A 27,303-nucleotide genomic window follows, 5' to 3' on the forward strand; every position below is an offset into this window, starting at 1 on the left:
AATAATAAAAAGGATCATATGACAAAATGACAAAAATAACTTGGTGAATATAGGAATAAGTAAATAACATACACACAAACGAGAAAACGGAATGGGCAAGCATCATTTCATTTCAATAATATTGTAATGGATCACTCTTTTCAGATGTGGAACTAATGAGAACTTATGAAGTGGTGTGTGGCAAGAATGAACATTAGGATTCATATAATCTTTAATTTAATTTAATTCATGATTATAAATTGTATTGAATCATTTAACTCATATTAACGTCCTCAAAATGATGTGTTTCTTTCACACTTAAGGATTTCACACAAGGTTTCACTGCTGCTGGTAGAGGGGAAAAGTGAGTGTTCATAATCTTTCATAACCTACACTAAGCCATAACCATAAGAATAGTCCTACAATTATCAGCTCAGATCTCAAGTCAGCAAAGGCATCAACACCATCTATTTGTCTGTCTACAGAAAGCCGCCACCATGAGTACGGACGCAGAGATGGAGCAGTATGGCAAGGCCGCCATTTACCTCCGTAAGCCAGAGAAGGAGAGAATGGAGGCTCAAAGTGCGCCCTTTGATGCCAAATCTGCAGCATTTGTGACTGATGTTAAGGAGCTGTACGTCAAGTGTAAAATCCTAAAGAAGGAAGGTGGCCAAGTCACCATAGAAACGCTCATTACGAAGGAGGTACGTAGGTAGAGGTGGATCTGAAATAAAATAGTGACACAATACAACTGTAATTGCAAGACATTCTAAAGTTGTGTTTATTGTTTTTATGCTTAGGAAAGAGTTGCAAAGGAGGTTGATGTCACCCCTATGAACCCTCCCAAGTATGACAAAATTGAGGACATGGCCATGATGACCCACCTCACTGAAGCCACTGTCCTGTATAACCTCAAAGAGCGTTATGCAGCATGGATGATCTATGTAAGGTTTTCTACATGCTGAGAACAGTACAGTATTGCACCTGTCGATAGCAAAGAAAGAAAAATACAGAGTACAAGTTATATCATCAAGTGAAAACCATAGAAAAACAAATTCAAACAAACTCATGGTTCTGAAGTTAACTTGCTCATTAGTTGATGCCACTTGCAAGTTGTGACTAATTGCAGCTCTAGTGATCCGTTGTCCCAGATATGTGGCATGCTCAGTGTTATGTTGTATGATGTTAATTCTCTCTCTTCTCCCCTTCAGACCTACTCTGGCTTGTTTTGTGCAACTGTGAACCCCTACAAGTGGCTCCCAGTGTACGACCAGGAGGTTGTAAATGCCTACAGAGGCAAGAAGCGTATTGAGGCTCCACCCCACATCTTCTCTGTCTCTGACAACGCTTATCAGTTCATGCTGATGGGTACGTACTAGTCAGGACAATGTAAAGAATATATAACTGTAATGGTTTTGTGCAGTATCCATGACTAAAAGTTTGCTTTACATTTTACAGATAAAGAGAACCAGTCTGTCCTGATCACGTAAGTTTCATCAAGCCCATCTACTAGGCATTAAAAAAGGAACATTGTGTACAAATTCACTAACTGCATTTCTCTGAATGTATGCATTTATAACCAGTGGAGAATCCGGTGCTGGAAAGACTGTGAACACCAAGCGTGTCATCCAGTACTTTGCAACAGCTAGTTCTGGTGGAGAAAAATGTGCGGCCGATAGCGGTAAAATCAAGGTATATGTACAGGTTTTTAACATTAACCAAAAAAAAGATTTTTTAACATGAAGCATTTATATACAATATGGCAATTCAATTTAAAATAATTCTGACCAGATTTTAAATTGGGTGATGTCTAAAACATTCTAGGGGTCACTGGAGGATCAGATTATTGCAGCCAATCCCTTGCTGGAGTCCTATGGTAATGCCAAGACTATTAGGAATGACAACTCCTCTCGCTTTGTAAGTATAAATAATGACATTTTATGAGAAAACCTGCAATGATTCCACAATGTAGAGGGATGCAACAAATTGTGCTATATCAAACAGGGTAAATTCATCAGAATCCATTTCGGCACAACGGGTAAACTGGCCAGTGCTGATATTGAGACATGTAAGTATGATGATAAATTATATACAGTATGCGTTCATTTGAGGATTACTTTTTGAGTTATGTACAACCCATATAGATTATTATTATTATTATGAGTTATGTACAACCCATATAGATCTGCTGGAGAAGTCTAGAGTGACCTACCAGCTTTCTGCAGAGAGAGGTTACCACATCTTTTTCCAGATGATGACCAACCACAAACCTGAGATCATTGGTAAGTGGAATTACTGTTGATGCAGTGAGTACATAAATGAATGAATAAAAACACATGTTCACCCTTTTTTAATCCCTTTTAAGAAATGTGTCTGATCACCGCCAACCCCTACGACTTCCCGTTGATCAGCATGGGTGTGATCACTGTGGCCAGCATTAATGACAAGGAGGAGCTGGACGCTACTGATGTTAGTGAACATATTTTAATCTTTCTAATACTCACTGTGCACTGCAGTCAGTTGCTCTGCAAAATGTATTTTATAAAGCAGTGGTTGACAAGCACTTTGGAATTGCAGCAGTTGAGGCATTACATTTAGTTTGACTCGGTTCCACAGATACACCAATCTACATACATGTTTTCACATTCTTTACCTCTTTCTTAGATAATATTCGGCAATTTGGCCAATGTTTGACAATTTGTATAGTATAGTTTGTTGATTACTTTGGACGCAGTAATGGTCTTATTTGTTTTATTTGAAATTATTTATTTTATAGGTCTTAAAAGTCCTAAATTGTCACTTTAGAAATGAGCAGATACAATGTACACTTATACTGTATGTTGGATTGTTAACTGTTGAGTTGTACATAGTTTTAAATTACGTTTGTTAATCTAATGTTTAATCTCAATCTTTTGAATACATCAGGAGGCTATTGACATCCTGGGCTTCAACGGAGAGGAAAAACAGTTAATCTATAAGCTCACCGGTGCAGTGATGCATCATGGGGTCTTGAAGTTCAAACAGAAGCAGCGTGAAGAACAGGCAGAACCTGACGGCACGGAGGGTGAGCTGATATTTATTATTATTATTATTATTATCATCATTATTATTCATTATCACAGAGGGTGAGCTAAATCTTCAACTAAGGAAAATGTAAATGAAAATAATGCATACTTTGTCACAAGTACTGTATTTACTTATAATCAAAATGAACTAAGCTAAATATATTTCCAATAAATTTCCATTATTTTATTTATTTATATTATACTGGTTGCGGTGGCACGGTGGCGTAGTCTGTAGTGCTGTCGCCTCACAGAGCTAGAAGTTCCTGGGTTCGATTCATTTGTAAATGGCAAATTGTATGAACATTTCAGAGGCTGACAAGATTGGCTACCTGTTGGGTATAAACTCAGCAGAGATGCTTAAGGCGTATTGCTACCCCAGAGTGAAAGTCGGAAACGAGTATGTCACTAAGGGACAAACTGTGCCACAGGTGAGTAACTTACATTATTTCCATGTTCTGATTTCATACACACCTTATATTCTCAACACAGCATACCATAAGAACTCTAATATCTTTTTGAGTTGTGTCCAGACTGTCTAAAATCACCTTCTGTAGATACAATGATCCTCCAACAGTATTCAAATGTATTTTTTAATTTATTTATTTCATATATAAAGAGCATACAAAATATACCACTCTGCGGAAACATGTACAGTTCCATGCACCTCTGACATATTATTTTAACAGTATTGTTATACCTGTAAAAAAAAAAAAAACACTACACATTGTGTATGCAACCATACAAACCCTCCCGCTCACTCAGCTAACACAGGGAAGCTGTCAGAACCTTCCCAAAACACCCGGGACAGACTCCCTTGCTTCGAAACTGTGGAACGAACTCCCCACTGCAGTTACTGTAGAACTGCAGACTTACTCCCAATCTTCCACCGTAATCTGAAGACTCACCTCTTCAGACTCCACGCTAGTCTGTCCTTGCCCTATAGCCTTGAAGACCTTTCAGGCTTATGCAAAGGCTTAAATGTAATTTAGATTGCATGTTATATAGATAGATGCCAGGTTCATTTGTAGACCTGGCATCCTATAGTGTGTATAGTTTCAATGTACAGATTATAGATTTTTTTTTTGGATTATACCGTTTAGACTGATGATAGGTTCTTTGTTTACCTATGATCCTAGATTACTATTGATATGCATTGGTATTACCTCTTGTTTTCCTTGCTTACTGTAAATCGCTCTGGATTAAGAACTAAATGCCCGAATTCTGAATTGTAAATTGTGTAATTCACACCCCTACTAACGTTCCTATTCCCTTAGGTAATGAACTCAGTCGGTGCCTTGGCCAAGTCCCTCTATGAGAAGGAGTTCTTCTGGATGGTCATTAGGATCAACGAGATGCTGGACACCAAGCAGCAGAGAAACTTCTACATTGGTGTGCTGGACATCGCTGGTTTTGAAATCTTTGATGTAAGTGGCATGGACTTGTTTTAAGTGGGATAATCATTATTTCTGTCACAAAAACTTTAAGAGACTGCAGGCTAATGATATCTCCACCCACAGTTCAACACCCTGGAGCAGCTGTGCATCAACTTCACCAATGAGAAACTGCAACAGTTTTTCAACCACACCATGTTTGTTCTGGAACAAGAAGAGTACAAAAAAGAAGGCATCCCCTGGGATCTCATTGACTTCGGCATGGACCTGGCTGTCTGCATTGAGCTCATTGAGAAGGTATACAATTATTATTATATTATATTAATATATTATTATATATGATCATGGACTTGGCTGTCTGCATTGAGCTCAATGAGAAGGTATATTATTATATTATATGATTATATATTATCATGGACTTGCCTGTCTGCATTGAGCTCACTGAGAAGGTATACAATTATTTTGTGCTTTAATGGACATGATGTTAATATCGTTTTTGTTTATGGTGATTTGTCTCTTTTGTCTCCTTTACAAAGCCCTTGGGCATCTTCTCCATCCTTGAAGAGGAGTGCATGTTCCCAAAGGCTTCAGACAAAACTTTCAACGACAAGTTGCATGGCACACATCTTGGAAAGAATAAGGCCTTTGAGAAGCCCAAGCCTGCCAAAGGCAAGGGTGAGGCCCACTTCTCCCTGGTTCACTACGCTGGAACTGTGGACTACAGGTAGAGCATTAGGTGCCATACTAAGTAAAATTAAATTGTGCCCTGACTTAGGTTTTGCTACATTTACCAAGCTTTATGACTCTATGGTTTCTTCAATTTTATTTTATGCAGCAGGTGTGTGGGGTTTTGAGGAGGCCACCAAATGTAAAAATATTCAGAGTAGAGCTTTGAGGTGTTTTCTCGGGGTGCACAAGTATACCACTAAGTTGGCCATTGATGGTGACACAGGAAAGCTGCCTGACAAGGCAGAGATGTGAAATGATCAGACTGTGGAACCGCCTTTCCCAACTGCCAGAAGAGAGGCTTACGAAAATTATATTTAATTGGAATAAAAGATGTAATCATCCATGGATAACCTTCGTTGTAATATAAATACGGTCAAACATAAATTGTCAATGTTACATCAGGAGCAATGGAGGGTGGACATTTGGAAAGTTAAGAAATTACGTTCAATTCAAAGAGGACTATATCACTGAACCTTATGTTGTATTTAATTTAAAGAGAGGACAGAGGTTCCTCTGTGCCCAGCTAAGATCTGGTGCATTACCTCTGGCAGTTGAGGTGGGTAGATATACATGCATTCCTGAGGAGCAGCGATTGTGTGTTCTTTGTGACCTGGGAGTTGTGGAGGATGAGTTTTATATTGTTTGTCACTGTCCACTGTACAATGATGTACAGTGCACATTGGGGAAAAAATGCAGGATAAGAATTGCGTATTCTGTTTGTGGTGTATCTTGGTGTATGTACATTTTGTGAGTGTCTTATAAGCCTGTGCAGGCTGGGCATCTTGTGGTGCAGGACACTATGATAAAAATCTATCTATCTATCTTTCTATCTATCTATCTATCTATCTATCTATCTATCTATCTATCTATCTATCTATCTATCTATCTATCTATCTATCTATCTACTACAGCATCACAGGATGGCTTGAGAAGAATAAGGACCCCCTTAACGACTCTGTCATTCAGCTGTTCCAAAAGTCTACGGTTAAACTGCTGGCTGTGTTCTATCCCCCACCTGAGCCTGAAGGTATGTTTATTAATCTCTGTTGGCACCAGTGTTTTACTTCCCATGAATACTTGTCTCAGCTCTGGCCCCGTCCATGCTGCTTTTACATGCTGTGGTGCAGCCGTTATTAAAAAAGAAGAATCTAGACCCTTCCGCTCTTTCTAATTCTAGACCCATCTCACAGCTCCCATTTTTAGCCAAGGTTCTCGAAAAGGTAGTATATCTCCAGCTTCAATCTTTTTTAATCGCTCACGGCATCCACAACACCTTTCAGTCAGGTTTTAGAACAGGCCACAGCACCGAAACAGCCCTTTTCAGAGTTTATAACGATATTCTTTTAACTCTTTGACTGCCAGATCAATAGTGTAATAGTGTGCCACTGCTGCCAGCAAAAACAGCGGGGTTGTCGTAGTAGAGCTATGTCTATTCAAGAGCTATGGCCGCTTCAATGAGGCTTGTTTTGCCATAAAGCAGGAGGAACAGAGATCTAGAAGAGTTATGGCCGTTTCTTTTGCTCTGTTTGACTGTTTTTTAATTTGTTCTTATTCAGCAATTTGGTTCGACCTTGGTCGTTGAAAATGTGCTGTATAAATAAACTTTAATTTGATTTGATGATTCTAACAAATATAAACAGATAACACAAAGAAGGGAGGCAAGAAGAAGGGTGGTTCCATGCAGACTGTGTCTAGTGCTTTCAGGGTAAGAATATTTATTCATTATTATCCATATTATATTCCTGTAAGAATGAAGCATTATTATTATCAACATTATATCCATGTAAGAAAATAGGCACGTCTTTTCATGTTGGAATTAAACAATTTCTGTATCTTAAGTTGTGAGCTTGTAGATCAGCTATCTTTGAATGGGTGAAGTTTAGAATAGGCCTTGAGTGGTTAATGTATGATTTAGAACAATCTAAGCTGTAAAGTAACAAGTATCTAAAGTGTTCAAATAATTGTAGTGGAGGAAAAAGAACAATATTCTATGACCTTTTATTAATAATAAGCCTACTTGACTCTTTTATGTCTCAATAGGCAAACTTGGGTATGCTGATGACCAACTTGAGGAGCACTCATCCTCACTTTGTGCGTTGCCTGATTCCCAACGAGACCAAGACTCCAGGTAAACACAGAAAAATAATAATAATAAAAGTAATTTTATATATAATCCAGGTAAACACAGAAAATAAAAATGTACACAATCATTGTGAGGTGGTCATTTAATACAACTTTGGTCAGTGTGTAACTATTCTGTCCCTATAATAATAATGGCGCAACATCTTTACAGGTCTGATGGAGAACTACCTGGTCATCCACCAGCTGAGGTGTAACGGTGTGTTAGAGGGCATCAGAATCTGTAGAAAGGGCTTCCCCAGCAGAATCCCATATGCTGACTTCAAGCAGAGGTATTCATTCCTTTTTCCAGCAGCTTTTAGTTCCACACCTATTAACTGGAGGCACGCAAAATGACCATGAACTTCTGCTAAACAGGTACAAAGTACTGAATGCCAGCGCATGTCCCGATGGCGCGTTCATGGACAACAAGAAAGCCTCTGAGAAGCTGCTTGGGTCCATTGACGTTCCCGTTGATGAGTACAAGTTTGGACACACCAAGGTAAACACACTGTGAACCTGGTTTAACATTATCAAGAGAGGACTAAAAGTTGATTTTACAGTTGTTCAGTTACAGTGTTTGTAACATTGTGTTCAGGTGTTCTTCAAAGCTGGTCTGCTGGGTACGCTGGAGGAGATGCGAGATGAAAAGCTGTTTGCTCTGGTCACCATGACTCAGGCTCTCGCACGAGCTTACCTCATGAGGAAGAATTTTGTTAAGATGATGGCTCAGAGGTACTTTGAAAACATCATTTATTCAATATTTAGTGTCATTTGTATGTACACTGTTCAATACAATTTTGTTATAGTGTCAAATCACTATAATAAAACTAATACTTCTTCCATCACCGTCCAATCACGACACACTTAAACCGTTTTTCCACAGAGAGGCCGTTTTCACCATCCAGTTCAACCTTCGCTCGTTCGTCAATGTGAAAAACTGGCCATGGATGAAGGTCTACTACAAGATCAAGCCTCTTCTGCAGAGCGCTGAGACTGAGAAGGAACTGGCCAACATGAAGGAGAACTACGAAAAGATGACGACTGACCTGGCTGCTGCCCTGGCCAAGAAGAAGGAACTAGAGGAGAAGCTGGTGGCTCTGATACAGGAGAAAAATAATCTCCTCACGGCAGCATCATCAGTAAGTACACTGGACATTTTACAATTCCCTCCCTCAGATCACAAAGCTGTGCTTTCTCACACTATGCTCCCTAAGAGTCTGTACCCCCCAACAAGCAAATGCAAAAGTACGTCTTGGCCAGAAAAAATGCTGACATGCTTTTTTCTTTTTCATTGACCACAAGGGAGATGAAGCATTGAATGATGCTGAGGAGAGATGTGAGGGTCTTATTAAAAGTAAGATCCAGTTGGAGGCAAAGCTCAAAGAGACGACTGAGAGACTGGAGGACGAGGAGGAGATCAATGCTGAACTGACCGCCAAGAAAAGGAAGCTGGAGGATGAATGCTCTGAGCTCAAGAAGGACATTGATGACCTGGAGCTCACCTTGGCCAAAGTGGAGAAGGAGAAACACGCCACTGAAAACAAGGTATAGATTATACACTCTCTGGGGTTTTATCGAGTTAGTAGTCGTTGCTGTCAGGCAAAAACCTCCTATCTCAATATTAAAACCATTTGTGTTTTGTTTTCGTAAATTAACGCCCTACTTGATCATACTACAGCGTCACACACCCCCCCAAAAAAATTGCAGATCTACAAGCCTGTGGATCTGCAACTTTTGCTATTTCTAGATGTGAATCCTGAGAAGTGACTGTTTTGGACACGTGAGGGTTCCACCCGACAGAGACCAAGTGCAACAATGATCTATTCCATGACAACAAATTATGTTCTGCTTATTTAGGTGAAGAACCTGACCGAGGAGATGGCCTCTCAGGATGAGGGACTTGCTAAGCTGACCAAGGAGAAGAAGGCCCTCCAAGAGGCACATCAGCAGACCCTGGATGACCTGCAGGCAGAGGAAGACAAAGTCAACACTCTGACCAAGGCCAAGACCAAGCTGGAGCAGCAAGTTGACGATGTGAGTTTTACCAAAGTGAATCGGATGTTTGGAACACATTATGTTTATTGTTTTACTGAATGATGATGAACAAATAATTTATCTTTGTGCAGCTGGAGGGTTCTCTGGAGCAAGAGAAGAAGCTCCGCATGGACCTGGAGAGAACCAAGAGAAAGCTGGAGGGTGATCTGAAACTGGCCCAGGAATCCATCATGGACCTGGAAAATGACAAGCAACAGTCAGAAGAGAAGATAAAGAAGTAATGTGGACCAACAATATAAAATATCATGTAGATAAACCACAAGCAGAATGACACTAAAATATGATGTGCTGTATTCTACAGGAAGGACTTTGAAGTAAGCCAGCTTCTGAGTAAGATTGAGGATGAACAATCTTTGGGGGCTCAGTCACAGAAGAAGATCAAAGAACTCCAGGTACTTTTATATTTTGTCAAATCATTCATAAAAAGTAAGAGTAAATTATTACTTTCAGATGTTAATCTGACAACATTAATTTGATAGGCTCGTATTGAAGAACTGGAGGAGGAGATCGAGGCAGAGCGTGCTGCTCGTGCCAAGGTTGAGAAGCAGAGGGCTGATCTCTCCAGGGAACTTGAGGAGATCAGTGAGAGGCTTGAGGAGGCTGGAGGAGCCACCGCTGCTCAGATCGAGATGAATAAGAAGCGTGAGGCTGAGTTCCAGAAGCTGCGTCGTGACCTTGAAGAGTCCACCCTGCAGCATGAAGCCACTGCCTCTGCTCTCCGTAAGAAACAGGCTGACAGCGTGGCTGAACTGGGTGAACAGATCGACAACCTCCAGAGAGTCAAGCAGAAACTAGAGAAGGAGAAGAGTGAATACAAGATGGAGATTGATGACCTCTCCAGCAACATGGAGGCTGTTGCTAAGGCAAAGGTATGATGGAATGCCTTTGTATAATATAATTCTTAACACTTTTTTTCATTTTCATTTCACCTTTTTTTATTCAGAAAGGTCAATTGAGGGCAAGCTCTCTTTTCCAATGACGCCCTGATTACAGTAAACATAGCATAACATTAAACAAAGTAAATTACAAGATAACAGACTTTTCAGATATTCTAAGAATGCAAGTGCAGACAGATCTCAGAGTGTTTCTCACAAACTGTTTAAAGCGATGGAGTGATATGAAATTCTCCAATTTCAAAACTGATTGTAGACAGTTCCACATGTGTGAGGCATATTAGTGAAGGGCAGTCTTAACCTTAAGCTGATATTAGACAATTTCTTAACCACTTAAACCCCGTATTGTGGGAACCCGTTGCGGTTATTTTCTGCGAAAGCTTTCCCCACATTAACAGAAAATGTGGTTTAAGTGGTTAAGTAAGTAGATAAAAACAGTGCAGTGCTGTTCTCTCCTCATAGCTAATGATGGCCAACCCAGTGATGAGTAAGGAAATCATCTCCAGTTATAAACAGGAGGGCTGAATGATAGACTGCATCGAGTGGCTTTACTGTTCAAATCAAAGCAATGAACCAATCAGATCAAAAAAAGATGATTGAATATGTCCAATGTTTATTTACAGGGAAATCTTGAGAAGATGTGCCGCACCCTTGAGGACCAACTTAGTGAAATCAAGGCCAAGAGTGATGAGAACGTTCGCCAGATCAATGATGTTGGAGCTCAGAGAGCAAGACTGTTGACAGAGAACGGTAAATGTTCATCTTTAAGTCTACTTTGTCTACATGGTTTGTCGATGGTACTTCAGCAAATTGACCATAATTAGAGATAATGCTTTGATCAGCAGTTATCCCGGGACTTTGATGTTTGAAATGTTTGAAACAAATGTTACATTTCTAACTAGGTGAGTTTGGTCGTCAACTGGAGGAAAAAGAAGCTCTGGTCTCTCAGCTCACCAGGGGCAAGCAGGCCTTCACCCAGCAGATTGAGGAGTTGAAGAGAGTCGTTGAAGAGGAGGTTAAGGTAAGGAACAGTTTTTCTTTAACCTTTTTTTTAAAGGCCTAGTTTAATATTTTTGTTCAGCTGACATTATTTTGGCAATTTCCTTTTGACAGGCAAAGAATGCCCTTGCTCATGCTGTGCAATCAGCTCGCCATGACTGTGACCTTCTGAGGGAGCAGTTTGAGGAGGAACAGGAAGCCAAGGCGGAGCTGCAGCGTGGAATGTCCAAGGCCAACGCTGAGGTGTGTCAGTGGAGGAGCAAGTATGAGACTGATGCTGTCCAACGCACTGAGGAGCTGGAGGAAGCTAAGTAAGTGATCAGTGTTTTAAACCAGTGTTTCTCAAACTTTTGGGTGTCACAGACGCTAAAATTGATCTATATTTGGCCGTGGACCAACTTCTGCAAAGGTTTTGTGCCAGGGACCCCCAGAAGAGAATATTTATGTTAAAACAAATTCAAAATGTTTCGATATTTTTCAAAAACAAAACAGCAGAAAATAGTAGATGTACAAGCTCGCAGCATAGCACCAAGTGAAACGATCTTGATGCTACATTAACTACTTTTGTTGGGGAGCTCCTGGATCCCCCCCGAAGGACCCCTGGGGGTCCCCAGACCCCACTTTGAGAACCAGTGTTTTACACTGTCAGGCAGCACTCACCATTCAAAATATTTCCCATAATAATTTGATTTCATTCAACACTGATCAACAGGAAGAAGCTAGCCCAGCGTCTTCAGGAAGCTGAGGAGCAAATCGAGGCTGTGAATTCCAAGTGCGCCTCTCTGGAGAAGACCAAACAGAGACTCCAGGGTGAAGTGGAAGACCTCATGATTGATGTAGAGAGGGCCAATGGGTTGGCTGCCAACCTTGACAAGAAACAGAGGAACTTCGATAAGGTGCTTTGACATTGATTAGTTTAAAACTGAAATAATTATTGCCTCCTTAAAGTGGGGTAAATGACACATTTCATTACAAATGGTGTGCAGGTCCTTAAAGTGGGGTTAATGACACATTTCATTACAAATGCTGTGCAGGTCTTGGCAGAATGGAAGCAGAAGTTTGAAGAGGGCCAGGCAGAACTGGAAGGAGCTCAGAAAGAGGCTCGTTCTCTCAGCACTGAGATGTTTAAGTTGAAGAACTCCTACGAGGAGTCTCTGGACCAACTGGAGACCATGAAGCGTGAGAATAAGAACCTGCAACGTGAGTCTTTCTCTACATCATTCTTTAAACAACAGTTTTTATTTTTGCTTCAATATTTTTTGCATATTTGTTTTGAGCCAAAAGCTGGTGTTGTTAACGGGCCAAAAGGTCATCATTTTGCTTTTAAATGTATTTAAATGTTCGAGATTAATTGTGGATATGCAGTTGGCTACATCAACTTTATTCAAATGCAAATACAAAATACTTGCTGACTGAAAGGTTCCTCAATCATATGTATGTTCAATCAACTGCAGAGGAGATCTCAGACCTGACTGAACAGATTGGTGAGACTGGAAAGAACATCCATGAGCTGGAGAAGTCCAAGAAACAGGTGGAGACAGAGAAGTCAGAGATCCAGACAGCCCTGGAGGAAGCCGAGGTAAAACTGCAGAAGAATGCACTTGTGTATGGTGTAGTGATCCCTCTGAAGTGGCTATGAGCGAGCTAGCTCGCTTAGCATTGCCTGTTGATATATCCGGTCAAGGTTTGATCCCAACTCAGGGCGTTGCGCTATTTGATACAATATTTTACGCTCCAACATTTAATATTTCTTTCAATAAGTTTTATATTCAAACGGTATAGCAGTATATGATCTTACATTTTGATCCTTTGTTTCATTTAAGGGTACTCTGGAGCACGAGGAGTCCAAGATTCTTCGTGTGCAGCTGGAGCTCAACCAGATCAAGGGTGAGGTCGACAGGAAGCTGGCAGAGAAGGATGAGGAGATGGAGCAGATCAAGAGGAACAGCCAGAGGGTGATTGACTCCATGCAGAGCACTCTGGACTCTGAGGTCAGGAGCAGAAACGATGCCCTGAGGATCAAGAAGAAGATGGAGGGAGACCTGAACGAGATGGAGGTTCAGCTGAGCCACGCCAACCGCCAGGCTGCTGAGGCCCAGAAGCAGCTGAGGAACGTCCAGGGACAACTTAAGGTGCAACACATAGTAGTTAGTAGACAGACACATATTCAAACAGTGGAGCTGCTCTGAAAAAGATTAGTCACATTCTGATGTTTCTCCTCACCACTTCAAATGTGAATTATTTTAGGATGCCCAACTGCACCTTGATGATGCTCTCAGAGCCCAAGAAGATATGAAGGAGCAAGCTTCCATGGTGGAGCGTAGGAATGGCCTCATGGTTGCTGAGATTGAGGAGCTGAGAGTGGCTCTGGAACAGACAGAGAGAGGCCGCAAAGTGGCTGAGCAAGAACTGGTAGATGCTAGTGAGCGCGGTGGACTGTTGCACTCTCAGGTACGTAAGTCAATAAAAAACAAAAGAATAAAACAATGTTTACATCATGCTTACTTACATTGTTCAACGTAATCTTTATTTTAGAACACAAGCCTTTTGAACACCAAGAAGAAGCTTGAGGCTGACCTGATCCAGGTCCAAGGTGAAGTGGATGACAGCGTTCAAGAAGCAAGGAATGCTGAGGAGAAGGCCAAGAAAGCAATCACTGATGTAAGTTAGGATGTCCTACCCTTATCTATTAGATATCCTAATGTTGTGCTTGATATAAACATACAATACAATACAAACATGACTTTCCAGGCTGCCATGATGGCCGAGGAGCTGAAGAAGGAGCAGGACACTAGCTCTCACCTGGAGAGGATGAAGAAGAACCTGGAGGTCACAGTCAAGGACCTGCAGCACCGTCTAGATGAGGCTGAGAACCTGGCTATGAAGGGAGGCAAGAAGCAGCTCCAGAAACTGGAGGGCAGGGTAAGATGTTGTTTACTTCAATACAGGTTATAGTCATAGACAATGAAATAAGAAGAAATAACCTCAAAATGTCTAATTCAACTGTGAAGGTGCGTGAGCTGGAGGCAGAGGTTGAAGGTGCACAGAGAGGTGGAGCAGATGCTATTAAAGGTGTCCGCAAATACGAGAGGAGAGTGAAGGAGCTGACATACCAGGTACTGTATATGATGTTCACTTAAATAACCATCATACCTCTGACTAAATTCATAGATTGCATGAACATACAACTAATGTTATGAATTCACTCTGACTTTAGACTGAAGAGGACAAGAAGAATCTTGGCAGGCTTCAGGATCTGGTAGACAAACTGCAGATGAAGGTGAAGGGCTACAAGAGGCAGGCTGAAGAAGCGGTAAGACAAATATACATATTGATTAATTTTCACATGGCCATGGGCATAGTGCCGTTGTCTTAGTGTAAGTAAGACATAATCAGTTATGTAAAAAAATACGGCTGGTACTATGTGAAGATGACCAACAGTAGAGCATGTTTCAGTGTCCATCTCGCTGCTTTCCACGAGCGGCACATGGAATCTCTAGATTGCTGTGCTTGTATGGTATCGGCACCACGGAGAGGCTGTGGAAGCTCTGTTACAGTAACGCAGATGCTAAAAGGAAAGGCAACCTGTTCCACAACAATGCACACATGCTGCAGACGCAGGCAGTGTGTTTCAGGCAAATGGTAGACATTTCCAAAATGGACTAGAGAAAGCAATAGATGTTGTTTCGCTCTGGGTACCGAACAAGAACACAGCCATGACCTTACCGTTCCAATGAGAACCTGTAGTCCCAAGTCACTCATGAACATGCCACATGGGCTACTGCATCATTAGCCACAACCACACATTACAATTTCCTGAAATTGTCTTGTTTGGAATATAATTGCAAGATGCTCTTTTGAAATATTGAAGCTTTGAACCATCTCTATCATATTGTAGGAGGAAGCAGCCAACACTCACCTGTCCAAGTGCAGAAAGGTTCAGAATGAGCTGGAGGAGGCTGAAGAGCGTGCTGACATCGCTGAAAGCCAGGTCAACAAGATGAGAGCTAAAAGTCGCGACGCCAAGGTAAATACATGTGCAATATGAAGGTTTATAAAGATGATCATCTTTGACTAAGATTTAACCAAAGATTAATGTTGAATATCTAAATGTATATTCCTATTTTTTCAGGGAAAAGATGCTGCTGAATAAGTTCTCCAATTCAAGATACTATAAAAAGTCATAAAATATGACCCATTGTATTCAATAAAGGCGCCAACAAAATAATTTTGTTGTTTCTTGTGTTCATTACTTCGTCTATAACTTTCTATTGTCAGGTTTGTCAGAGTATTCTGGTTCCAACTCCCATGTCATTGTCTACTATATACTATTTTGTAAACCCATTTCAAAGATAAATAAATGTGTACTTAATCTTAGACGTTTTCAATGCAAATCACATGATGGTTTTCAAGTGCCAAGACCTTGTCAGCATGCTCATCAAATGTTGGACACTTACTTTGTCATAATTCATTTTACCAAATCAAATTTGTCTTCCAGCATTTATTACACAGAATACCAGAACAATCTTTTTAGCGACAACACCAGGAGGCTGAGTTACAGTATACTCATATTAAGATGAAAAGAACAATATTTTCAGAACATAAATATCAGTAGAACTCTGTTATGAAACAAATCTAATTCTATTCTCAACTATATTCTATGGTACAGAATGTTACAAAAAATATATACAGAAACTGTACGTTTGAACATAGGGCTGTCCTCGACTGGAATTGTTAGTCGTCTAATAGTCATAGGAATATGCTTGCATACTGTAGTATGATGTTTTCTGCATACAAACTTTGCAGGATATTGAGGTTGAGAACTGAACATTCCAAATTTAATTTCACAATGTCTACTACTGTAGCTATTGAACATTTTTGAAATGCAGAATGAAAGGGTGATATCGAGTTTACAAGAGATGTGGCAAAGAAACTGGCAAAGCCTTTGTCAACTAAGACCAAACTGACCGCTTAATTGATATGACTATGAGGGGACAGCCCTACAACATGTTTACAGTACGCACACACGCACGGCCGCACACACACATCCACGCACTTATGCACGTACGATTCACAAGCAAGTGTATATACTCCATAATGAAGTTGTGAACGAAAACATTACAAACATATAAACAGCTGCAGCACATCATGTAGGCTACAACACAACCAGACAAGCACACTGACACACTGTTTAAGTCAGAAAGGTCCTTTGACCACAGTGTTAAAAATGGAAGCAATTAATTTGTGTTCGCATTGTGATGATAAAACATCAATGTTCCATTCCTCATTGATACAGATGTTCAGCTACAGTATTTCTGTGAGTTGGACATGGACAGTTGTGTCAAGCATACTGTAACACTTACTATAGCAGTGGTTCTGGACGGTTGATCCAAGCCGGAACACAATCCATTGATAATTAAAGTAAACATGCTATGAAAAACTTAACATGGCTGCCGTGTTAAAGGGATATTTCATCTACCATGTTAGATTCACTTTTTGTCTCCGCCAGGCCGAAAGGCATGGCGAGAGAGTATGTTTTACCCTCCGTCCGTCCTTCCGTCCGTCCGTGTGTCCGTGTGTCCGTGTGTCCTGTCTGTGTGTTACCAGCTAATCTCCGGCACCGTTGGTCCGTTCGCTCCGAAACTGTGCACACACACTCCCTGGATGCCAATTCAGAACCTCTGCCCCAATTTTTTCACATGGGCCTGTTATAGCGCCACCAGGAGGCCGATTTGTGCAAAACACATTTTTTTACATTACTCCTACAGATTTTATCCAAATGTCATGCAAATCGGTACACAGTATCTCTATAGTCATGAGATCAACACGGATCTGTCCGATTTCCCATATTCCATCCTGATTGCCTATGGTTGGCTTCCAAAGTTTGCAGGATTGGTCCGTTTTGAACAAAATGCCTCAAACTATGCATGCAGCTTGCGATTTCCGTGAAATTTCACACACACATTCCCACTAGGCCGAGGAAGAAATGCAACCCTTTTCACATTGGCCTGTTATAGCGCCACCAGCAGGTCTAATTTAGCAAAACACATTTTTGGAACAAAATGCCTCAAATCATGAATGCAGTGTCTGATTGCCGTGAAAGACCTAAGAATAAATGGCACCCTTTTCACATTGGCCTATTATAGCGCCACCAGGAGGCCAGAATAACGTACCTGACCTGGCGGAGACCTGTGCTCCGAGGAGCACTTTTTCTAGTTTCATTTATTTTTAAAACATTTTTTGAAAATTAAAAAAATTAAATACGATAACAAAATGTAATAAAATAAATGAAAAAAGTTATCGAAAAAACACGGCCCCTCGCGTATTAGGAGGGCAGGGTGAGACACTAGAACCAAGGACGGGTGTTTTTGATGAATCTAACATGTTAAAAATGGAATTTTGAAGTTATAATAGGTTTATATAGGAAGGGGGCGTGTCTGATAAAATGAATATTAAATATCTAAATAATGAATCAAGCAACTTAAAAACGGTCTCGGGGGCTCACAAAAGCCTGGGTAGACGATAAAATGACCCAACGTTTTTTTGAAAGTGAAATATCCCTTTAAGTGGTCAGATGGGTGATTGATTGATTGATTGAATACTTTATTAACAGTTTGCAAAGAAATCACAGAATGTACAGTCTAATGCAAATACAATGCTAAAAGGATTGAACCCAAGAAAGCACTATGGCTTTTTTCCATTGGGGTCCTCCTGTGTATTCAATTCTTTGAAACATTTAGTGACAGACAAATACTATGCAAAAACATCATATAAACGAGTAGTAATCAAAAAGAAAAATATGTACAGTAAACAGTTCAGGAGGGGGGTGAAGGAAGTTACGGAATATTATGTGTGATTGAAATTAACCCTTATATGGAGTTCAGTGAACTAATATAGTTCATTGGCATATCACACAGAGAGGCTACGGCCTCCTTAAAAGGACTGGTAATGTCATAAGACAGGAAAGTCTAAAGAAAACAAGATTAAAAAGAACAAAAACAAACTTAATGTAACCAATGAAGTTTTCTTCATGAAGCAAAAATACTGTCTGTTAGAAGAGTTATGAAAGGGGATTTAGTGCAAGTCCCTGTATGTCTCTCTCTGTTGAGTGTATACAGTGGGTACGGAAAGTATTCAGACCCCCTTACATTTTTCATTACTTGTCATATTGCAGCCATTTGCTAAAATCATTTAAGTTCATTTTTTCCCTCATTCATGTACACACAGCACCCCATATTGACAAAAAAACACAGAATTGTAGAAATGTTTGCAGATTTATTAAAAAAGAAAAACTGAAATATCACATGGCCATAATTTCAGACCCTTTGCTGTGACACTTGTATATTTAACTGAGATGCTGTCCGTTTCTTCTGATCATCCTTGAGATGGTTCTACACCTTCATTGGAATCCAGCTATGTTTAATTATATTGATTGGACTTGTTTGGGAAAGGCACACACCTGTCTATATAAGATCGAAGGAACTGCCCGAAGAGCTCAGAGACAGAATTGTGGCAAGGCACAGATCTGGCCAAGGTTACAAAATAATTTCCGCTGCACTTAAGGTTCCTAAGAGCGCAGTGGCCTCCATAATCCTTAAATGGAAGACGTTTGGGACAACCAGGACTCTTCCTAGAACTGGCCGTCCGATTGACATTTTTATTAGGCAAAAGAATGTAAAACAACACAGTTACATTTATAATACTTTTGTCTAAAAGGTCCGGCCAAAAAAGTCCTTCCGGACTTGTTTCCGTTGGGGTCCTTGAATTAATTTCAGAGACATATATAGTAGCAACCAAACAGTTCAAAAATCAACATAAAAATACAGAGGAAAAAAATACCACTATGTACAAAAAAGGGGGAGGGGGGTCGTCTGTCTACAGGGAAACTGGTACTAGCTCCTCTTTTGGCCTCCAGAAAGAGTTTTTAGGGCTGTTTTGAATGAGCCCAGCGAACTGCATTTTTTGAGGGATCGGGTTAGACTATTCCATACCTTGGTGGCTGTGCTGTAGAAGGAGAATTTGCCCATGCCTCATGTTTAAGCCTAACTGAATTATATATTTATGGACGTATATAAATTAATTGCATATTTTTGGACCACTTTTGCGTTTAATTTGTCGGCAATACTTTGCCACGCTTTCTCCCTGGATCTATATTTATTGCGGCCGTGTTTCCTCTCTTGCTTATTATACATTTTACTTTCTTGTATGATTCCATGAGCTGCTGCAGTGCTGCTGTTCAACCACAGAGAAGAACACCGCTCTGGTTTTGGGCTCCATGATTGGTCAAGTTCAAGGATTCTGCTATCGACTTTCATGGTCTTTTATAGGAATAGGTGAACGCACATTCAGCCTGGTTTAACAATCCTGGCTCGACAAAGCCGCTCCTTCTCAGCCAGGCTTGGCATTCGTGGAACTGAATAAACCAGGCTGAACAGCGCAGGCTTGTCAAACCTGGATTTGCCTTTTAAACCAGGATAATTTAATTCCGCTTTCGTGAAATAGACCCCAGGATTGTCAACATATTTGTAAACACAACAATTTAAAGTTCACAAGGTTTAATCCAGTGTACAGGCAAGAGTCAGGATCCAATCAGTGAAGACAAACATAACCAGGGATCAGACAGGAAGGCCTACCAACCACTTAATAAATCATTTGATGCTGAAATGTAATGCTGAAATGAAATGTGACGAGTACAAGGAATGAAAATCACATTATGTGAGACACTTTATTATGGGATGACATTTAGGGGGCCAGGGCCAAGCCTTAATCCCAGCCAGACATATCAGACATGCCTACATACAAAGTATGGATATTAACCTATTCCAAATAATTTATTTGACAAGACATACTGACGACACCAAGTGAAGAAACCCAACACTCTGCCACCCTCCCAGTCATACAGATTATTTGTGCACTGTCAGCAGTGATTAAATTTAATAGCCACTGGCATACCATGAAGCACCTCATTCACTAAATACCAAGTATGGGGATTGCGGGTAATTTTGGAAGTACTATTTACAGTTCCTTGATGTGGCTTATTAATAGATTTTAAATAGTTGTATGGCGATATAATTGCAATGTCAATTGAAACTAGAAAATACTGTTCCTGAAGAAACAAAGTGGGCTCGCTTCAAGCCAAAAATGTATAGTGTAAAAAGTACAAATTGTCAAGGCAGTGCTCTCTCTCTCTGTGTGTGTGTGTGTGTGTGTGTGTGTGTGTGTGTGTGTGTGTGTGTGTGTGTGTGTGTGTGTGTGTGTGTGTGTGTGTGTGTGTGTGTGTGTGTGTGTGTGTGTGTGTGTGTGTGTGTGTGTGTGTGTGTGTGTGCGTGCGTGCGTGCGTGCGTGCGTGCGTGCGTGCGTGTGCGCGCGCGCGTGTGTGTGCGTTTACGGGGATCAGACAGAGAGCAATCAGACAGACAGAACCAGTAGAGATAAAACAATCAGGCAGGAGTTCCGACAGGAAGGCCTACCAACCACTTAATAAATCATTTGATGCTGAAATGTAATGCTGAAATGAAATGTGACGAGTACAAGGAATGAAAATCACATTATGTGAGCCACTTTTGTATTGGATTACATTGGGGCAGGGGCCAACATGTTGTCTCAGCCAGACATGTCAGACATGCCTACATGCAAAGTATGTATAACAAGGCTATTAGCAGCGAAATGTACTCAATGTACTTTCCACCACTGAATATTAACCTATTCCAAATAATTTATTTGACAAGACATACTGACACCAAGTGAAGAAACCCAACACTGGGTGGGCGAAATGTCTGGGGGTGGGCGAAATGTCCGCTCAAAAACACGGCCGAAATGGATTTAGGGCGAAATGTCTGGTTACCAGCCCGAATCTGACTACAGTCTATTCCAGTGGTTCTCAAACTTTTCAGGCCGCGACCCCCCTAAAAATATTCGTTTTGAACTGGGGACCACCCACCCTGACAAACACTTGGAATTGTGGCATTACATTTAGTTTGACTCGGTTCCACAGATATATTGTGAAAATAGCCGATCTACACTCTTTCTTAGGTAATATTTGACTATTTGGCCAATGTTTTTCTATTTCTTTTATTGTATAGTTTGTTACTGACGCAGTAATGTATTTTTGTAATATTATCTTTAGCATTTTAGAGATATTAAAGCAATCTTAAAATACCTTAAACTGCAGATTTAAGGTAACTTCATCCCTATACAGTATACTTTGGCTATTTGAAAACAGCCAATCTACAAACTTGTAGATCTGCAATTTTCAAAGGATTTTTAAACATTTAGAAATGGGACATCCTGTGTGATGAGCAATTTTACTTTTGGTACTATTATTTTGAAGCCAATACTTTTGCACTTTACTCCAGTAAATTTTGATTACCGGACCTTTACTTGTATTTCTACATTGTGGTATTAGTAGGTAAAAGATGTCAATACTTCTTCCACTGGTAAAAAAATGACAACTTCCTCAAAATTATACTCAATTACAGTATTTGAGTACATTTACTTATTCACTTTCCTCACTGAATATTACAATAAGTTAAATGACAAGACATGTTTGATGACTCTACCAAAGCCAGCACCCCACCACCCTGCACAGATGTACCATACTGTAGATAGCTAGCTACCTTTATTATCCCGCGGGAGGAAATCAGTCGCCCTGAGGCGACACAGCAACAAAAAACAAGAAGCATCAAAAATACAGAGCAACAGGGGTAAAAACTAAAAAAAAGTGCTCCTCGGAGCACAGGCTTCCGCCAGGTCAGGATGGTTATTGTGGGCCAGCAATGTTTGGAATTCACTAATCAGGATGGAATATGAAAAATCGGACTGATCCGTCTCGATCACTTGACTATAGAGATAACCGATTTGCGTGATGTTTGAACAAAATTTGTGGGAGTAATATAAAAGAAAACGTGTTTGCAAAAATCGGCCTCCTGGTGGCGCTATGATAGGGCAATGTTAAAAGGGTGGCATTTGTTCCTCGGACGGACAGGGTGCAAAACAGGGTGCAAAACAACTCTCGCCAGGCCGAAAGAAGACAACAAATAAAGTGCCCATTACAGTCAGTGCTTCAAAGTCTCAAATAATAATAATTATCAGTGCAATTCCAATCAAAAAACGTGTCCATTTGGTCAGTGCATAAGTGTGAGAAGTGAAAGTTCCCCACCCTAGGAATGTCATTAGAGGTCTTTAAAAACTATTTATACCATGGACATAAACCACCATAAACCACTGACATGGACATAAACCACATAGCCAAGAAGCACTATCAAGTATCATTGGAATTTATAAGGATGCTATGGCATTTAAAGGACCTTTAAAGGCATTCCTACTTTTACTTTCTGCGTAGCATGCACTTATCAACAGATATAAGCATGCTGAGATGGTTCAAACAGACCCACCGCAGAGGAGTTCAGAGTTTCATTTGGTGGTGAGTGAGACTTCATCTGTCCTTCATAGTCATATAAATGTGTTAGAGATGTTAGCTATTCATAGTCATAAAAACGTGTTAGAGGTGTTAACTATTCATAGTCATATAAATGTGTTAGAGATGTTAGCTATTCATAGTCATATAAATTTGTTAGAGATGTTAGCTATTCATAGTCATAAAAATGTGTTAGAGATGTTAGCTATTCATAGTCATAAAAATGTTTTAGAGATGTTAGCTATTCATAGTCATAAAAATGTGTTAGAGATGTTAACTATTCATAGTCATATAAATCTATTAGACATTCATTTTTAACATGACTCCGTACACAGTGCCACATACTGTAGCTATACCACATGACCCGAGACTACACACAATGAGTGGGCAGCATAATTTATGTTTTATTTTACAGATTTAAATGATTTCTTTTGTGTTCTTTTATATATAATGATATGGTTTAGGCCAGATTGGAATTTGCTTTTGTTCATTAATTTCTATTTAGACATTTCAATTATGTTATGATTATTTAGATAATAATTTGCATTGCATGTACTTTTACATCTACTAGAGTAATTATTATTATTTTAAAGTAGCAATATACTTGGGTACAGTTTGGCTAGTCTACCCACCTCTAAATGTAACCTTAATTCATACAATGGAATTAAAGTGTTGTAGAGAGAAAAAAAACTATCTAGCACTGCTTCAGTACTTAATAATAATAAAATCATATCATCATATGACAAAATGACAAAAATAACTTGGTGAATATGGTAATAAGTAAATAACATACACACAAATGAAAAAACGGAATGGGCAAGCATCATTTCATTTCAATAATATTGTAATGGATCACTCTTTTCAGATGTGGAACTAATGAGAACTTATGAAGTGGTGTGTGGCAAGAATGAACATTAGGATTCATATAATCTAATTTAATTCATGATTATAAATTGTATTGAATAATTTAACTCATATTAACGTCCTCAAAATGATGTGTTTCTTTCACACTTAAGGGTTTCACACAAGGTTTCACTGCTGCTGGTAGAGGGGAAAAGTGAGTGTTCATAATCTTTCATAGCCTACACTAAGCCATAACCATAAGAATAGTCCTACAATTATCAGCTCAGATCTCAAGTCAGCAAAGGCATCAACACCATCTATGTGTCTGTCTACAGAAAGCCGCCACCATGAGTACGGACGCAGAGATGGAGCAGTATGGCAAGGCCGCCATTTACCTCCGTAAGCCAGAGAAGGAGAGAATGGAGGCTCAAAGTGCGCCCTTTGATGCCAAATCTGCAGCATTTGTGACTGATGTTAAGGAGCTGTACGTCAAGTGTAAAATCCTAAAGAAGGAAGGTGGCCAAGTCACCATAGAAACGCTCATTACGAAGGAGGTACGTAGGTAGAGGTGGATCTGAAATAAAATAGTGACACAATACAACTGTAATTGCAAGACATTCTAAAGTTGTGTTTATTGTTTTTATGCTTAGGAAAGAGTTGCAAAGGAGGTTGATGTCACCCCTATGAACCCTCCCAAGTATGACAAAATTGAGGACATGGCCATGATGACCCACCTCACTGAAGCCACTGTCCTGTATAACCTCAAAGAGCGTTATGCAGCATGGATGATCTATGTAAGGTTTTCTACATGCTGAGAACAGTACAGTATTGCACCTGTCGATAGCAAAGAAAGAAAAATACAGAGTACAAGTTATATCATCAAGTGAAAACCATAGAAAAACAAATTCAAACAAACTCATGGTTCTGAAGTTAACTTGCTCATTAGTTGATGCCACTTGCAAGTTGTGACTAATTGCAGCTCTAGTGATCCGTTGTCCCAGATATGTGGCATGCTCAGTGTTATGTTGTATGATGTTAATTCTCTCTCTTCTCCCCTTCAGACCTACTCTGGCTTGTTTTGTGCAACTGTGAACCCCTACAAGTGGCTCCCAGTGTACGACCAGGAGGTTGTAAATGCCTACAGAGGCAAGAAGCGTATTGAGGCTCCACCCCACATCTTCTCTGTCTCTGACAACGCTTATCAGTTCATGCTGATGGGTACGTACTAGTCAGGACAATGTAAAGAATATATAACTGTAATGGTTTTGTGCAGTATCCATGACTAAAAGTTTGCTTTACATTTTACAGATAAAGAGAACCAGTCTGTCCTGATCACGTAAGTTTCATCAAGCCCATCTACTAGGCATTAAAAAAGGAACATTGTGTACAAATTCACTAACTGCATTTCTCTGAATGTATGCATTTATAACCAGTGGAGAATCCGGTGCTGGAAAGACTGTGAACACCAAGCGTGTCATCCAGTACTTTGCAACAGCTAGTTCTGGTGGAGAAAAATGTGCGGCCGATAGCGGTAAAATCAAGGTATATGTACAGGTTTTTAACATTAACCAAAAAAAAGATTTTTTAACATGAAGCATTTATATACAATATAGCAATTCAATTTAAAATAATTCTGACCAAATTTTAAATTGGGCGATGTCTAAAACATTCTAGGGGTCACTGGAGGATCAGATTATTGCAGCCAATCCCTTGCTGGAGTCCTATGGTAATGCCAAGACTATTAGGAATGACAACTCCTCTCGCTTTGTAAGTATAAATAATGACATTTTATGAGAAAACCTGCAATGATTCCACAATGTAGAGGGATGCAACAAATTGTGCTATATCAAACAGGGTAAATTCATCAGAATCCATTTCGGCACAACGGGTAAACTGGCCAGTGCTGATATTGAGACATGTAAGTATGATGATAAATTATATACAGTATGCGTTCATTTGAGGATTACTTTTTGAGTTATGTACAACCCGATTATTATTATTATCATTATTATTATGAGTTATGTACACCCCATATAGATCTGCTGGAGAAGTCTAGAGTGACCTACCAGCTTTCTGCAGAGAGAGGTTACCACATCTTTTTCCAGATGATGACCAACCACAAACCTGAGATCATTGGTAAGTGGAATTACTGTTGATGCAGTGAGTACATAAATGAATGAATAAAAACACATGTTCACCCTTTTTTAATCCCTTTTAAGAAATGTGTCTGATCACCGCCAACCCCTACGACTTCCCGTTGATCAGCATGGGTGTGATCACTGTGGCCAGCATTAATGACAAGGAGGAGCTGGACGCTACTGATGTTAGTGAACATATTTTAATCTTTCTAATACTCACTGTGCACTGCAGTCAGTTGCTCTGCAAAATGTATTTTATAAAGCAGTGGTTGACAAGCACTTTGGAATTGTAGCAGTTGAGGCATTACATTTAGTTTGACTCGGTTCCACAGATACATATTGTGAAAATAGCCAATACAGTACAGTACAGTACAATACATGTTTTCACATTCTTTACCTCTTTCTTAGATAATATTCGACAATTTGGCCAATGTTTGACAATTTGTATAGTATAGTTTGTTGATTACTTTGGACGCAGTAGTGGTCTTATTTGTTTTATTTGAAAGTATTTATTTTATAGGTCTTAAAAGTCCTAAATTGTCACTTTAGAAATGAGCAGATACAATGTATACACTTATACTGTATGTTGGATTGTTAACTGTTGAGTTGTACATAGTTTTAAATTATGTTTGTTAATCTAATGTTTAATCTCAATCTTTTGAATACATCAGGAGGCTATTGACATCCTGGGCTTCAACGGTGAGGAAAAACAGTTAATCTATAAGCTCACCGGTGCAGTGATGCATCATGGGGTCTTGAAGTTCAAACAGAAGCAGCGTGAAGAACAGGCAGAACCTGACGGCACAGAGGGTGAGCTGATATTTATTATTATTATTATTATTATTATTATTATTTTTATTATTATTATTATTATCATCATTATTATTCATTATCACAGAGGGTGAGCTAAATCTTCAACTAAGGAAAATGTAAATGAAAATAATGCATACTTTGTCACAAGTACTGTATTTACTTATATTCAAAATTAACTAAGCTAAATATATTTCCAATATATTTCCATTATTTTATTCATTTATATTGTACTGGTTACGGTGGCACGGTGGCGTAATCTGTAGTGCTGTCGCCTCACAGAGCTAGAAGTTCCTCGGTTCGATTCCCGCCGGGGAGCGCTGGAAAAAAATATATTATACTGTTTAGACTGATGATTATTTGGTTTACCTATGATCCTAGATTACTATCTCTATGCATTTGACATATTACCTTGTATTTACCTTGCTTACTGTAAATCGCTCTCTGGATTAAGAGCATCAGCTAAATGCCTAAATTGTAATTGGCAAATTTCATTTCAGAGGCTGACAAGATTGGCTACTTGTTGGGTATAAACTCAGCAGAGATGCTTAAGGCGTATTGCTACCCCAGAGTGAAAGTTGGAAACGAGTATGTCACTAAGGGACAAACTGTGCCACAGGTGAGTAACTTACATTATTTCCATGTTCTGATTTCATACACACTTTATATTCTCAACACAGCATACCATAAGAACTCTAATATCTTTTTGAGTTGTGTCCAGACTGTCTAAAATCACCTTCTGTAGATACAATGATCCTCCAACATTATTTTAAAAATGTATTTATTTCATATATGAAGAGCATACAAAATATACCACTCTGCGGAAACATGTACAGTTCCATGCACCTCTGACATATTATTTTA

The 27,303-nt window shown here is 39.7% G+C and overlaps 1 protein-coding gene across 1 annotated transcript in view; it reads left to right on the forward strand.

Moving 5' to 3' along the window:
• Positions 1 to 327: 327 nt before the first annotated feature.
• Positions 328 to 27,303, forward strand: part of LOC311064284 (myosin heavy chain, fast skeletal muscle-like) — a gene marked incomplete at its 3' end in the record, with an annotated part of 39,175 nt that continues 12,199 nt past the window's right edge. The window contains exons 1-34 of the mRNA XM_084084118.1: positions 328 to 343; positions 465 to 683; positions 780 to 923; positions 1,191 to 1,347; positions 1,438 to 1,465; positions 1,563 to 1,671; positions 1,804 to 1,896; positions 1,984 to 2,047; positions 2,163 to 2,261; positions 2,345 to 2,448; positions 2,905 to 3,043; positions 3,354 to 3,472; positions 4,319 to 4,468; positions 4,562 to 4,732; positions 4,972 to 5,159; positions 6,076 to 6,191; positions 6,805 to 6,869; positions 7,205 to 7,292; positions 7,458 to 7,575; positions 7,661 to 7,784; positions 7,881 to 8,017; positions 8,169 to 8,424; positions 8,588 to 8,830; positions 9,143 to 9,319; positions 9,412 to 9,557; positions 9,642 to 9,732; positions 9,820 to 10,209; positions 10,857 to 10,983; positions 11,136 to 11,254; positions 11,347 to 11,543; positions 11,945 to 12,128; positions 12,267 to 12,432; positions 12,687 to 12,811; positions 13,056 to 13,289. Of these exons, the coding sequence (XP_083940244.1) occupies positions 477 to 683; positions 780 to 923; positions 1,191 to 1,347; positions 1,438 to 1,465; positions 1,563 to 1,671; positions 1,804 to 1,896; positions 1,984 to 2,047; positions 2,163 to 2,261; positions 2,345 to 2,448; positions 2,905 to 3,043; positions 3,354 to 3,472; positions 4,319 to 4,468; positions 4,562 to 4,732; positions 4,972 to 5,159; positions 6,076 to 6,191; positions 6,805 to 6,869; positions 7,205 to 7,292; positions 7,458 to 7,575; positions 7,661 to 7,784; positions 7,881 to 8,017; positions 8,169 to 8,424; positions 8,588 to 8,830; positions 9,143 to 9,319; positions 9,412 to 9,557; positions 9,642 to 9,732; positions 9,820 to 10,209; positions 10,857 to 10,983; positions 11,136 to 11,254; positions 11,347 to 11,543; positions 11,945 to 12,128; positions 12,267 to 12,432; positions 12,687 to 12,811; positions 13,056 to 13,289 (4,875 nt within the window). The 5' untranslated portion in view covers positions 328 to 343; positions 465 to 476. The remainder of the gene's footprint in view (positions 344 to 464; positions 684 to 779; positions 924 to 1,190; positions 1,348 to 1,437; positions 1,466 to 1,562; positions 1,672 to 1,803; positions 1,897 to 1,983; positions 2,048 to 2,162; positions 2,262 to 2,344; positions 2,449 to 2,904; positions 3,044 to 3,353; positions 3,473 to 4,318; positions 4,469 to 4,561; positions 4,733 to 4,971; positions 5,160 to 6,075; positions 6,192 to 6,804; positions 6,870 to 7,204; positions 7,293 to 7,457; positions 7,576 to 7,660; positions 7,785 to 7,880; positions 8,018 to 8,168; positions 8,425 to 8,587; positions 8,831 to 9,142; positions 9,320 to 9,411; positions 9,558 to 9,641; positions 9,733 to 9,819; positions 10,210 to 10,856; positions 10,984 to 11,135; positions 11,255 to 11,346; positions 11,544 to 11,944; positions 12,129 to 12,266; positions 12,433 to 12,686; positions 12,812 to 13,055; positions 13,290 to 27,303) is intronic.

Source organism: Gymnoscopelus microlampas, assembly GCF_963454915.1.
Source record: "Gymnoscopelus microlampas genome assembly, chromosome: 17".
Taxonomy (NCBI): Eukaryota; Metazoa; Chordata; class Actinopteri; order Myctophiformes; family Myctophidae; genus Gymnoscopelus; species Gymnoscopelus microlampas.